General features: G+C 33.9%; 1 protein-coding gene across 2 annotated transcripts; it reads left to right on the top strand.

The window, feature by feature from the left end:
- The first annotated feature begins 1,848 nt into the window (after positions 1 to 1,848).
- Positions 1,849 to 10,162, top strand: LOC106058598 (spermine oxidase-like). Of its 2 annotated transcripts, none has more exons than XM_013216058.2 (6): positions 1,849 to 2,504; positions 5,903 to 6,817; positions 6,969 to 7,104; positions 8,959 to 9,085; positions 9,294 to 9,414; positions 9,915 to 10,162. In XM_013216058.2, exons 1-6 carry the CDS (start codon positions 2,342 to 2,344, stop codon positions 10,019 to 10,021), a joined length of 1,569 nt encoding a protein of 522 aa, XP_013071512.1. In that variant the 5' UTR covers positions 1,849 to 2,341; the 3' UTR covers positions 10,022 to 10,162. The 2 variants fall into 2 exon arrangements, with proteins under 2 accessions (XP_013071512.1, XP_055887281.1); XM_056031306.1 differs by lacking the exon at positions 1,849 to 2,504 and adding an exon at positions 2,768 to 2,789.
- The last annotated feature ends 4,881 nt before the right edge of the window (positions 10,163 to 15,043 follow it).

The raw sequence follows: 15,043 nt of genomic DNA, 5'->3' as shown, positions 1-15,043 counted from the left end.
CCGGAAAGTTTCCCATGAATCAGTGACGCTGATAGTCCATAGTGCATTCTGCTGTAACATCAGAGCATAACAGTTAGGCCTACTATTCTTCCAACTGCCTCTTTATAAAATATCTTTTCCAATAGTCCCCTCTTGAGTAGCATGTTGACTTGATCTGGTTAGAGTGGTTAGACTGTAGTAGATCATGACCCGGAGGTCAAAAACTCCTATCAAATCAAGCGCGAGAACTCTTTATTAAAAAAGGGGGTTGGCTGGGGGAAAAAAGAATAAAGTACACCTATCGTTGTATGACTGAATATTCATTCTAGTTCCGTCTTGAAAGCACGGACAAGTCGTACGAAATGAACTGCCCCTGCCCCTTGGTCAATGTTGTCATCACTAGCGCATGCTATTTTTAGACACTAAAAGTGCGTAAGTTGTTCAGCAATTTATCTTCCGCTTTTAGATCTAGGTTTGTAAGACATTTTAGAACGTTTCATTGGCAAAGGGTAATTAGTAGTGGTGTAGCTAGGACATTTGGAGGCCCGGGGGCTTGACCTCTTTAGGGTCCCTGCATTTTGACATTCGACATCATAACGTGAGATTATGGTATAATATTTAATATGAAATTTAAAAAAATTCGAACACTAATTTTGGGAACCTCCTCAATTGGGGGCACGGGGGGATTTTCAAATTCCCCCCATCCTCCCAACATAGCTACGCCACTGGTAATTAGATCTATTTTTGTTAGTGATGAGTAGAATTCCAAACGGAATCCAGTTCCAAATGGATTTGAATGCAGCTATCTCGGCCTACACGTTTGCTACTGGGAGAAGAAAGCCTTTAATTATTAAGTAGTCTTCTAAGGAGGGAGAGGAGACTTCGGACTTGAGTCCATTGCACTTGGCAGGTAGGAAAGAAAACATCTCAGATGACGTTAGAGGTTGGCTTCGAGATAAAATTAAGCAGCAAATTTTCCGTATTAATTAGCTAGGAGATGCATTGATCTTCTGTCATGAGCTGTGATGTCTAAGCCTAATATATTACTAGGAAAGAGTGGTAGACTTCCAAACCCCGCCTGTCGCTTTAACATTTTATTTCATAGTACCAAAATTTGACCAGTTTGTAGATTCCGCAGTTGTCCACTACTTTTTTTGTTCCTTCTTACAAGGGGGTAATTCCATAAATAATGATTGTGCAGTGTGTTGCAGAGTTTCTCGCCAAGGCTCTTTTGGGAGATTCATCCCTTCCACTCTTTCTACCAATTGGAGCTCATCTCAGATTGTGGTTTGTAGAATGAAATGAAAAATTTCAATTTGTAAACAAAGAACAAATTACTTTCAGGACTGAGTATTGGACAAATGGGCCTACTAGCTGGGGAATAATATTAAGCAGGGAAATCTCCAGTATTAACTCAAGTGTTGTTTTCGGGATACATGTAGCCTTAAATGTAGTTTGTTTTTTTTAACTTTATTTTATAGGTATCTCAACAATAGGCCTACAGAACCAAAATCCAGTGATGCTATTCGAGTGTAGCGCTTGTAAAGATAAATGCATCTTTGATCTTTACGTACAATGCAGAGATCTACCAAATGTATAGAAATCATTGATCTACTTTTAGTGTCTGGATACTCGCACACTATTGCGCTAGTTTACAAGACATAACACAAGATGGCCTAGTGGGTTTAGGCAAGTGCTCGGGCGCTATTCGCTTAGCCCTGCCAGTCAATGTTCTCGTTTCCAACCAAGCCTAACGCTACAGGACGGGAATCTATTTATAGACACCCTACGGAAAAATGGAATTACCCCAAAACAAAACAAAACAAGAAACGCGAGAGAGAGGGCACGGGCTTGTCTGTGACGTCAGCATTTGTGTAGCAGTGAAACGTTTTAGTGAGGCTCGGCTAAGCAACTGCGAAGGTTCTTGAAAGCGTCGTACGTTGTAGATATCTAGATATTCTGTATTTTGTCGAGACGGAAGCAACATGATTTTTGCTACTGATATTTTATCTAATGAAATATTATGATCAGCGTTATATTCAAACAGGATATAGATTAATAAACTTAATTATAGACTCTAAAACCTAAGGTTTATTATCATTTCGTTTTTATCTTTAAAAGGAGACCAGATAGTATATAGTCTAAGTCTGTGTGTCTTATCTATCACATCTGGTATACATATTATTAATACTGAGAGTATAATACTGATCTAGCTAGATCTACTTGATCTAGAAGACTGATGGTCTTTCTAGATAAGGTCTAGACTAAATCTAGATCTAATAGTCACAGAGCATACACAATTTAGACGGGTTTTTTTCGTCGAAACAACTCAGCTCTGACAGCTGTTCCAGAAAGGATCACAATGGCAGAGTCGATGAGACATCGACAACCAAAAATTGTTATAGTTGGTGCAGGATTAGCTGGTGTAGCAGCAGGAAAGTATCTAATTTCAGAAGGATTTTCAGATTTCGTTATTTTGGAAGCATCTGATAGAATCGGTGGTAGAATTTGGAGCATCCCTGTTGGTAAGTATCCAAATGTAGATCAAAATATGATTTTGCCACCATGGCCTAGATTTCCTTTTCAATGACAGTATAGTCTCCTGGTAGTCGGATCTCTTCGTGCCTAGTCGACCTAAAAATGGATTCGCCCATTGGCTTTTTCAGCAAAGTCCGTTGTCATGTGAAGAACTCGTCTTAACAACCTAGATCTAAACTTAGATTACTGAATAAGAATGTGGCATGTAGATCTAGAAACCACTTAGATCTTGATCTAGATCTAGTAGTTAAGATCCAAAACTTGAATGAAATGTACACCACGGTTATGTTTGGTTTTGTGTGTGTGTGTGTGTTTTTAATGTTCAGCACATTTGTTAGTCTAACATATTTTAAATCTGTACATATAAGATCTAGATCTAGAGCCCAGCTTGGAGTAACAAAAAAAATCTTTCTGTATTGACTACATACACTGCTCATATAATATTCATAGGTTAGAAGAAAGTCACCAAGTAGGAAGCAAATCCTTTTTAAAATGAAGGTCAGAAATGGAACAGCCAAGTGGTTTCTGGCCAGGATGAAAAACAAAACTACAGCTTTGAGAAAGTTTTTAAAAATCTGGCCCTTTGAAGTTTGGCCCCAAATTTTGGCATTAAAAAGAGACTTTTGAGGAAAAGACTAAATTTAGATATATATATATCAATTTTCTTTGGTTTTGTCTGCTTTGCTTATGAATGTGAAGTGTCCACACTTATGGCAGATTACATGAGATATAATTTGGGTCTTCTAGGATCTGATAGATAGATGGTTTCTTGGCAAGGACAAGTTGCAAAATAAAACAGTCTTCTAAAATCATTTTAAAAACTAGGGTTGAAATTATGAGTACAACAAAACCATGGCATACTATTTCTTCATTGACTTCATCATAGGAATTAGGTGATAAGATTAGAAAATCCTGTAATATTTTAGAAGTTCAGATGCATTAATTTACCATATGTTAACTATTTTTTTAATTCTTTTTTAGTAGCCTAACTTTGAATTGTGACTGTGCAATTAATGACTAGATTCTAAATATAAATAAGTATCAAACCATATCATGATTTTTCTTTTCCACTCTTATCTTCACAGCTTCAAAACACTCATAAATATAGATCCATGTATAATAGCTTTAGATTTCAATGCAAAGGGCCACTTACCTGTTTGGCTATGTGGTATGCATGCTGGGCTGTCGTTTAGTTGTAGTGATGGTGCCAGGTAGTGATGGGAACTAAACTAACTTTTAAAAGTTAAACTAAAACTAGTTTTCAACTAAAACAAAGTAGTTAAACTATTAGTTTATCATAAATGTCAAAAGATAGTTAAACTAAACTAAAGAAAGTTAATTAAACTATAACAAACTTTTTTTTTGGGGGGGAGGGGCGGGGTTAAACTACACCTATATAGATATAATCATCTGACTGTATGCCTTCGGTTCGATCTTATTCTTTTAACATTCTAGTAATATTTATCTATAATAAAATCAGTATTAAGGAATATAATGTTTCTTACATAAACGTTAATGCACTATAAAATAAAATATCTAAATAAATATGTGTGCTTGTATTTTTGCCTTGAATTAAAACCTTTAGAAAATAATGGTACTCTTTTTAAAAAAAAAATTATATTAACTTATTATATAACGGAAAATCTTACTTATACTGGTAAAGTTTAAAATCTCATTAAATAACATATATTTAGAATTTCAAATTTAGATCTAGTATCCATAGAAATAGAAACGAAATCGTTGGAGTTTTTAAATCATTTGACCTGTATAACTATTTTATAGTGTAAAATACATGCCTGACTAACCATGCTGATGTGTTATTTTCTTGTCTGACCACTAAAAATACAACTAACACTATAGCATAACCGTTAAATGCGCAAGGGAAAAAAAAAACTGGGTGATCTTGTCATTATGGACTGCACACTCAGTAGGCCTACACTATATAGACCTACACGTGTACGTCTATCTGGCCAGGTTGTTAAATTCAATCGGACACACCGTCTAATACTTTCTGGGCAGGGAGGGTGCATAACTATTTTAGTGTAAAGATATATCTACGAACATGCTTGACTAGCCACGCCATTGTGTTATTTTCTTGTCTGACCTCTCCACATTAAGCAAACACTATTGCATAACGCTTAATGCTGGGTAGTCTTACAGTATTATCGACTACACACGTACAGTACACCAGGCCTACATGTGGTCATGTGTATGTCTAGCTGACCAGGTTGTTAAAATCAGTTGGACACAGTCTTTTTACTTTATGGTCAGAGAGGGTGTGGATTAAGATTTTTTTTCTAGAGTTGGAATGCTTTAAGATCTATATAGGCCTAGCTGTTGATTAAGACGTAATAGATCTCAATTAGAAGTCTTAAGACTATAAAAGGGTGTACTTGATGTTCCTGCAGTAAAAAAAATATTGTTTGCCGCAAATGAATTGATTAAAACCACTAAATATTGACCTAACTCACTAATCAGATTTCCACTAGAAACAGAAATTAAACACCTCCATGTGGCTCACAAAAAAATTCAGAACTACCTCATTCATAATACTGCATAGAAGCTTTTGGCAAAATTCAAATATTATTATACTGCTACTTTCAAGTGCAAATATTTACTCCCATAACTTCTACCAGGATCTTACTTTACCCTTTTCAAATGCAGATTGTCTAAATAGATGTTAACTGCATCATTTTTTTTTTGATAATCAAAGTTATTGATATCACATGACCAGAAAACAGGGGGTGCATTTCAACCCTGACCACATGTTGAAAAGTTTTACAAATTTTAATTAAACTTTTTAGTTAGTAACTAAAAAAAAATAATTAAACTACGATTTTAACTAAACTTTTTTTTTTCTAGTTAAACAATGACCTTAACTATTTTTTTTTAGTTAAACTAAATGTTTCTAACTTTTTAGTTAACTTTTGCCCATCACTAGTGCCGGGTTCATTCACTGCCTGCAAGATGAAAAAGTAACAGCTGGAGCTGGGAAATAAGTTGTAGTTGTTTGTTGTAGGGTTTTTTTTTTGCTCAACTTGAAAAGAGACCGCCTATGAATTTCAGAGAACCTCTCTTTTAATATTTGCTGCAGATCTAAAGCATTGTACCACCTATTGTAAGATAATTTACTATAAATATAAATCCTATAAGCAGAACAACTGGAAATTAAGCTTACATTCTGTAAGAAACAGAAATTTAATAGAAGGGACAGTGGTTAATGCACTTTATACTCAAAAGAATGTTTATATTATTATTTAGAACAAAATATCTTAATTATATCATAGAGTATTTTGCTCTGGATTTCTTGAAACTTTCTTTAATAGTTTAAATGTAAATTAATTACTATTTATTTTAAAATATTATTTTTTATATTTATTTTCAGACAATAATGGTCACAAGGTAGAGATGGGCGCTAACTGGATCCATGGCATTAAAGATAACCCTATATACAAACTTGCTGATGAGAACAATCTTCTCACCGAAAGGGAACTTCATCTTAACAGCAAAAATATCTATTTAACAGAATCTGGTGAAGCCATTCATGAGGGCACAGTTAAAAAAGTGGACTTTGCCTATGGCACCATGTTATCCTCTTGTGAGGAATACTTTCATACAGACCCTCTATCTGTTGATGATCATGAGAGTTTGGGAGGTGAGCTGGACAATTTAATGGAGGAGAGATTAAGAAATACTGCTGGTGAGGAGCGTCACATGCTAGAATTAGTGTATCATCAACGCAGGCTATTGGAATGTTGTATATGTGGTTGTCACGACTTAAATGAAGTTTCGCTTTCTCAGTTTGGATCTTACAGAGAACTGCCTGGTCGTCACTTGGTTATTCCTCGCGGATTTTGTGCTATCTTGGATATAGTTAAAAATGGTATACCAGAAGACAAAATTAAATTGAATACTCCTGTGTCAAAAATTTGTTATGGAGATTCAGAGGTTGAGGCTGGTTATCCTAGTCCAGATGGCATGGTCACCGTCAAATGTGACAATGGAGATGTATATTATGCTGATCATGTGATAGTGACTGTGTCATTAGGAGTGATGAAGTCACTTTGTGATAAGATGTTTAGCCCAGCCCTTCCAGCAAGAAAATTAGATGCCATCCGCCGCATGGGTTTCGGTGTAGTTAATAAGGTCATACTTGTCTTCGATGAGCCTGTCCTGCCTCAACCCATTCATCGTCTTCATCTAGCATGGGATCCTGCTGTTTTATCAACTGAAAACCTAGCAGAGAGATGGTTTAGGAAGATTTACTCCTTAGAAGTTGTACATGACAATGTATTGGTTGGTAAGTTGTTTTTTGTTGTTGTTGTTGTTTTTTATATTATAAGCATGGTTTCTAGAATTTTTGTTATATGGCACTTAATAGCACTAATTGCTTCAGATTGTAGAACCTAAAAACAAATAAAACAAATTGACCAAATGTTCTTTGATGAAAGGTTGGCTCTCTGGCAGAGAAGCAATGTATCTTGAATCAATGAGTGAGGAGGATTTAATGAGAGATATGAACAGACTGGTTGAAATGTTTGTTAGAACACAACGTGACACCATTCCAAAGTTGACTCGAGTTATACGGTGAGCATGTGTTGTTGTTTTATTTTTTTTTAATTGCTTTAAAGAGCAGGATGAATTTAAAGTGAGTGCCCCTTGATAATTTCAATAAATGTCATTGTAGATAAAAAGTATAGTATATTAATAATGAGATAACATTTTTAATTGTTGACCTATAAAAAAATGTTCAAAATTAACTATTTTGATTGTCCGTACTATTAGATTTATTCATACAATAACAACATATATGTTACATGAGCGTTTCCTAATACAGACATTTTAGTAGGCTTAGCTCCATGTCTGAGACTAAGATATGGCTTTCAATCTGTTGGTGACATTAAATGTGATTTTGAAATTTCTATTACACCATTGTCTTCACGCTGCTCCACTAATCGCAATGGTTACTTTAAATCTTTTGGAAGCATTTTTTAAAACAAAGTGAAACATTCAATTCATGTTACTTAGTCTTATCTTGAGAACTAACTACAGTAATCCCTCGCTACTTAGCTGGTTATTCAGGGAGCTTACGGCTGCTATACTTGGGATTTTGTGTGGAAAATCTAAGTAAACCGTGAAAGATGAATAGCCAAAGTAAACTTAAATTCAGTAAAATTTCATTGAGTTCTTCTGTATATTTTGCGCTATTATTGGCTTGTTATCGGCAAAGAAGAGTGCACAAATCTTCATGACTTCATTTTCTAATATTTTAGCTCTTCTATTTAGTTCATATATTATAATATATATATATTGATTAATTGTAGCAGACCTTTTGTATTCTCTTGGTATTTCAGTAGGTGTGTAAATGAAAACAATGTTGTTTTTTATTTGTGTGCAGTAAATGATTTATTAGACTAGGTGCCTAAAAATATAATTTTCTTGTTGTGTGTAACTTCAAAGTAATTTTTAAAAATTATTTACATTTACTAATCTAAACCTGTAGGTGACAAGATATAATATATATATTTCTTACATACAGTACATGTACTGTTCCTCTCCACATCCGAGTGAAATTGACCTAGATGCTAAAATATAAAACTGGTAGGATAGCACATGTAGTTCCAGCTGAAAAACATTCTAGAATGCATAATGTGGCCACAGGGATGTTTTTAAAAAGTCTAAATACTCTTTAAATATATAAAAACATATCTTTCCTCTACTTCACGGAAATTCGTTTTTTTACCAATGGTCTTAGAATGCTTCCCTCGTGAAAAGCAAGGGATCACTGTATACTATTGAAAATCCAATGTCACTGTGCAGTCTTCTTCGTACTTCAATTAGGTGGTCATTTTTAGTGTTCTTTAAGCTTATGAAGCATGCATAATGTATAAACTTACATATAAGATATTTTAAAAGCAATCTAAAAGAAATGTTTCACAATGGAATGGATTGTTGAATATGTCTTGGTATTTTCAAAAGTTCAATCTGATGACCAAATTGTAGTCTAAGTCAGTTTTGTTGAGTGAAGAAAGAATAGAATTCCTCTTTAAGAAATAAAATTGAATCCTTCAAGAGGAAATCATGAACAGATGGGACACACACTTAATATATTAAGCAAAAATACACCTTATAATTCAAATTCAAGAATAAGTTCACAAAAGTAGGCTGAACCTTGAAACTAATACTAATATAAACTCTGATTTTTTTACCCTGATATAAGCTCATCTCTTCTTTAGATAGTTTTTCAAATCAAAAGTTCTCATATTGGAAATAAAATAAAAACCATTCATTTCTAATTAATTCCTTTACATATTTATTACTAAAAATTGTTACAATGATGTTTAAAAAAAGAACATTATTTATTTATTTATTTTTCTAATTCTCTTTTTTTCCCTTTTAAATGTTTCTAATGCAACACATTTTTTTTTTTTGCAATTGTAGAACCTCATGGAGTAGTAACAAGTTCACCAAAGGTTCTTATAGTTTCATGTTGTTGGGTTCTTCTCAGGAGGATATCTACAGCTTGATGAGCCCAATCACCAAAAACTTAGAGGATGGAAATAAAAAGGTTTGAAATGTTTTCTTCTGTTGACCTTCACCTTGCTTTTTGTGTTGGTTTGTTTTTTTCTTCATTCAGGACTTTATTCTTTTGCTTCAAATATTTAGACCAATCAAAACCCTTATTATAAAGCTTAATGAAGTGTTTTGTATACTGCAATCCTGTGGCTGGCATAACTGTCTTTTCTTCAGTCTTTCTTTTTTTGCATTTTGTTTAGCCTGTTGTTTTATTCGCTGGTGAAGCCACGCATCCAGAGTTCTACTCCACTACTCATGGAGCACTCTTGACAGGAAACAGAGAGGCAGAAAGGATAATACAGTTTTGGAGACCTAATGAAGGTAGGACAAATTAATATTTACAGAACATTGTTCTTAATTATTTGTTGTTTATCAAATGTCATATTCAGGGCAGCTTGACATTTTATAAATCTCAACATATTAATAATCAATAATGTGTTTCATGAGACATTAATTGGTTATGTAGTTACTTCGTAGTTATTCTTGTATAAATCCCCCCCTAAATTCGACCTGGGTGATGATAATACATTAGGACTGCTTTTTCCATTAATACAACATATCCTGTTTATTGTGGCAACCAGTTTGATTGTTTTGTATCAAAAAACTCATAGGAGCAGTATCAAAAACCTCATTGGAACAGTATCAAAAACCTTATAGGAGCAAGTATTAAAAAAAAACTTTTTTTTCCTTCAGTTCTTTGCAATCTGTGTCCAACTTTTTTTTATGATACTATGTGACTATTTGTTGTTGTTTTTATGTTGTTAATGATATTAAAACAATATCTCTTATTAATCTTTTTTTTTTCTTATTCTGTATTTTAGAAACCCGTATGAGATTTCCTGAACTTTGTCTCAATTTTAGTGATGCTGAGAGTACAGAGGAACATTCTGACGATGATGATGATGATGAAGGTCTTTGCTTTATGTGATTGGCAGTGATAGTTAGCCATAGTTAATATACAGCTTGTTTTGATCATTGACCAAATGTGCACCTCCTGCAGTAGGGTGAGATGGGCTCACTAACTTTGAAAATATTTATTTGTCACAGGTTTCCCCCCCCCCCCCCCCCCCCCCCCACATACACACCTATAGAATGTATGCATTTATGCTAAAACAAAAGAGTTGGCATTAAGCTTAACATTTTTCTTTTATGTTCTTATATGTAATGACATGTTCCAATGCCAATTACATTGCATTAGATAGAACAGCCTACATGCCTTAAGACATTGTATTAAGTTAACATTATATTGAGCAGACTTAATTTTTACTTTTGTTCCAGCCTCTCTCTGTGACACTCCACTGACACTGTAACTTATTCTTCTATTTGTATGTTCTATGCAGATCACACAAGTGTTATGTTCTTTTAAAGTTTTGTGTATGATTTTATGGAGACTGACTATTTTGTTTGTAATTCTTAATTAGTCAGTAGGAAACTTCTTTGAAATGTAAACATTTTCTTCAAACTTCTCTGGCCTGTTTTTTTTTTTCTATACTGCATGTACTTTCTTCCCCATTCCATTGTAGTTCTTTTCATTATTATCAGTAGTACTAACCCAGTAGCATTGAAAACAGATTTGAGTAGACAAACGTTGTGTATATAGTGTTACTATTTAGAGCCTATTCCTACAACAGTTGTTAACAATTTTTTTGTTTCTTTGTTACAACATTTGCTCCACCAGTCTTCCAGATTACAAAAATATTTTCATAAAAATGTCAACATCCTTCATTATTACCATTTGGCTAGTTGTAGTTGTTTGTTTTTTTTTTAGTTCTCTATCTCAGCACGATCAGTTAAAGAAATCATTGATGCTGATACGTTTAGTGAAATGAATAATAATATTCTTTAAAGCTCTCTGAAACAAGTTATTTTTTTATTTTTAGGGCAATATTTTTTTTTTGTTTTGATTCATTGTGTGCAATAAATAGTTTCTTAAAGACATAACAAAAAATATTTGTATGAGTCTTTACAGGCACATGTTTGGCCAGTAATCTGGAAGCCATTGGGTTGTTTTTCAAAGTTTAAAATGTAACCTTGATCAAGGGTTATTTTTGTTGGGTTAAAAGAAATTCATATTTGTAGTAACTAATAGAGGAAATAAATCCATGAATGAACAATAATGGCTAATAGTTTTAATAAACAGACTGGTCCATTTACAATCAAAAATGTTGTCTATGTTTTGTTGTGATTTATTTGTGTGTTGAAAATTGTAGGCCCTATTTATTATGTAATTACTGCTAAATTTTCAAAAATGCCATGTTCTGTAATGTGTAAGCATGCACAGAGTTATTTGGAAGTTGTGGTGTTTTGGAAGATACATTTGTAAGTATTGGTATTTCTACATTCCCTTGTAGCTACATGTTACTTATGCCAATTTTTATTTGTTCTGTTCTAAAAGGAAGTGGCCTTTTTTTCTCCCTAGTAAGTCTCCTTATATTTTTGAGCTTGTTTCATGTGTCATGATCATAAAGTTTTAATAGAGCGTTTCATTTCATGAAGATGAAAATGAGGTCATTGTCTTTTTTGTTTTATTTAATTGTTATTGTTATTATTTACTCTTTATGATTTGCTATATTTATTAACTAACGATTTGCTCATTTTTTTATGTGGTTTTATCTAATATTAATATATATATATATATATATTTGTATGAAGCGCAAAAAAAAATTATATTCTGAAATGCTCCCAATGAAATTCTACAGTCAAACCTTATATCCAACAGATGTAGTTCAGTATTTGACAGATCTAAATGGTAACATTTGGATATTTTACTTAGTTTATCCTCACACTGACATGTTGACATGCTTGTTAATATCAATGTGCATGAACTAATCTATTGGTGCATCAAGTTACTGTCCTACATGTCAACTTACACAAATTATAGTCAGGCGCACTAGGTATAGAAGTCTTTGTCAATGGATACCTCAGCTCCTTACTTAGCTATGATCAGATGAACCTTAAAACATTAGTCTTTGCAAAATGTGTTGACTTAACACTAACTAGACATCTAGATGTTTGTAGACTAAATGTAGTGAAAGACAACTAATATTTGAAGGTATTGTTGTGTTTTTTTTAAATTAAATATTTGTGGATGCAATCATTACATTAAAGCTTACATTAAGCAAGTTTTATTTATTCATTTATTTTGTTGAACTAATATTTAGATCTCACCAGCAAGTGTGCCATGTAAGCCAGATAGTGTTATGAATAGGTCCTGCTATTCAGATCACCAATACTTGTGACTTTGAGGACACATCAAAGCTATGAATGACTTTTGATCATTGACACTTTGGTTTTGTTTAATGAGTAGAGTCTTAGTGAAGTTGTAGAGAATTGGTTTGACTAGATGTGCATTGGGGACATCCCAATAGGTGTGTGTACATGTGGCTAGGTCAATTGAGTTTTGTCTCTGTGTTTATCTTTTAGCCTGGCATATTTAATCATGTGCATCATATTATTCTGATCTTGAAAACTAAGGCCATTAACAATTATATGCTTTTTTATTTGGTCTCTTGAATGATTCAAATGTTGTTGTTTTTTCTTGTGTTATTGTCTTGCCTCCTGTGACTGAAGTCTAAGTAATACAGAGCAGGACAAGAGGAACCACCTTTTACTGTAATTTATTTCTTGATTTGGGAACTAGATTTACTTTGTGGATGACTTGTATAATTTAAAACCAAGAATTTTATTTTCTGTGTCTCAGCATTGCTAACATGTATTTCCTAATACCTCATCATATATTGTTGTTCACCTTTAGGTGTCAGAGAGAAAAAAAAAAGTGTACTTTCACTGGGTGTAACATGTGTTGTTTGGACTTGTGTGGGAGGGGGGGAAGGGAAAAGCCCCTGCAAGGCTTTTAGCTCTATTGCATGCATGGTCTTTCTTTTCAAAGCTGATCAATAAAGAATAGTGAGGGATGTGTGTGTGTGTATCAATGAAACACAAAAATACATTGTCAGCAGGAGCTGTTACTTTCATAGCAGACACATCAGCACTACAGTGTTAGGCATAGAGACTGAGCGTCTAAATATACATCAAAACAAATTGATAGTGTTTAGTATTGAGGTCATGATCTACTGGTATAGCCTCACTAGATTCATCAGAACCTGCTCATGTGTTTGCTCACACTTGTATGTTGGATGTGTAGTTTATCATACAACTCAATAGAGTGCATGCCATATGTTGTTGCAGCATATTTGTTTCGGTCCCACTATGTAATAAACAAAAAGTTGTAGATGTAACCAGTTTCAAGTTGTTTCATTTTTGTTTCAATATATTTTCTTCATTTTTCCTAATCCACGGTATCTAGTAAGAAAGTAGAATGTATACAGTATACCAATGATGCCATAATCTATATCTTAAATGTAATTTTATTCATCATTATGTTGAATGATTGTATTTACTAAAGTTTCGACTTGTGTTTTGGTTTGAATGGGCCTATAGATCCTTGTTTTGTCTAGTTTTTGGTGTCTACAATGCCAAGTAGGCTTGATCAACTGGGTTAGATTTATGTGGAGCAGTGCCACTATTGTTCACTTATTTCTGAATAAACCAAATAAAAGTGGAAAAAAAAAAAGTTTTGTTTTTGAACTCTATGAGGAAAATATGAAGATGTGCCGTAAATGGTGAGTGCTGCCCGAGTCTCATTTACATATGTAAATGTCGTGTGTTAGAACCTCTCGTTGTGGTTGGTTGCTCCTGGGAATTGGTAATTAATAAATACTTGTTATGCTATTAACAATAGGCAGCTGCGCCGGACATCTTGTTTTGTTGTACATGTCTCGGATGTTCCTTAACAATTGAAGATTGTTAGATCCAGGCAGGGCTACAGCCGGCTATCTCCAATTGTTAGATCCAGGCAGGGCTACAGCCGGCTATCTCCAATTGTTAGATCCAGGCAGGGCTACAGCCGGCTATCTCCACAGAACAGATATAAAAATATATCGGAATTTCGACGGGTCAGAAACTTGAAAGTTTTTTTGTTTTGTTTTTTTCTAATATTTTTTTTTTCGCATTTTTACGGCTGCCCAAAATGTGATGAAGTGTCCGCTTGTAGAATGCTATACTACAGTGATGCCCATAATACGGCCCGCGGGTTAGATCCGGCCCACGATGTGCTTCCATCCAGCCCACCGAAACTTCGGCACAAAATATAGACATTTTCCCTTTCCCCCCCCCCCCCCCCCCCAAAAAAAAAATTTAAAATGTATCTTTACCTAAGTTAGGGCCCTCGCTTTTTTCTAATGGATTACTACCAAGGCATTTAACATTTGTGGGTTCATGAAATAGGACTATAGAATCTACAAGGCAAAGTGAAAGAATCTTTACTTTTTGTAGAACATGCAACCATTGCTAGCCAACATGTTTGTTTTTATAAAGAAAGTCTGAGGCGGTTTAAAAAACAAAACAAGAACAACACAATATAAACAGAACTGACGCCATTTTTTGAAGTGTAAAGAGAAAATCCAAATATCCCAATACTTCAATGTAAGTACTAGATCCTCGGTTTAAAATATAAGAGTTTCAGGTCAATTTCATTAAGTTTTTGTATCTTTTCCATCATGTGGCCCTCGACACTAGTGTTGGAAATTAAAATGGCCCGCAGATTGAATTGTGTTGGGCATCGCTGCTCTACTAAGTCAACATAGCACCGGATTTACGACAGTGCGTCTACCAAGGGCCTTACCCTCCACAAAACTAAACAATGTAGGCCTACACTTTTTTGTAAACTAGAATATGCATATTAAATATTTGTTTAAAAAGGAAATTGAGATTAAATTGACAAGAACTCCATTTCGTTCTTCTCAAATAGAGCCTGCTTTTAGATACCAGCAGTTTCAGTCATAATAAGGAAATGATGTTTTAAAAATTAAGCAATACATTGGGGTTTATAAAAAGAAATTTTCATAAATCAAACAAAAACATAAAGTTAAAATGTTATTTCACACTTTAG

The sequence above is a fragment of the Biomphalaria glabrata genome, chromosome 1 (assembly GCF_947242115.1).
Source record: "Biomphalaria glabrata chromosome 1, xgBioGlab47.1, whole genome shotgun sequence".
NCBI lineage: Eukaryota > Metazoa > Mollusca > Gastropoda > Planorbidae > Biomphalaria > Biomphalaria glabrata.
This window is presented reverse-complemented; position numbering and strand designations above follow the sequence as displayed.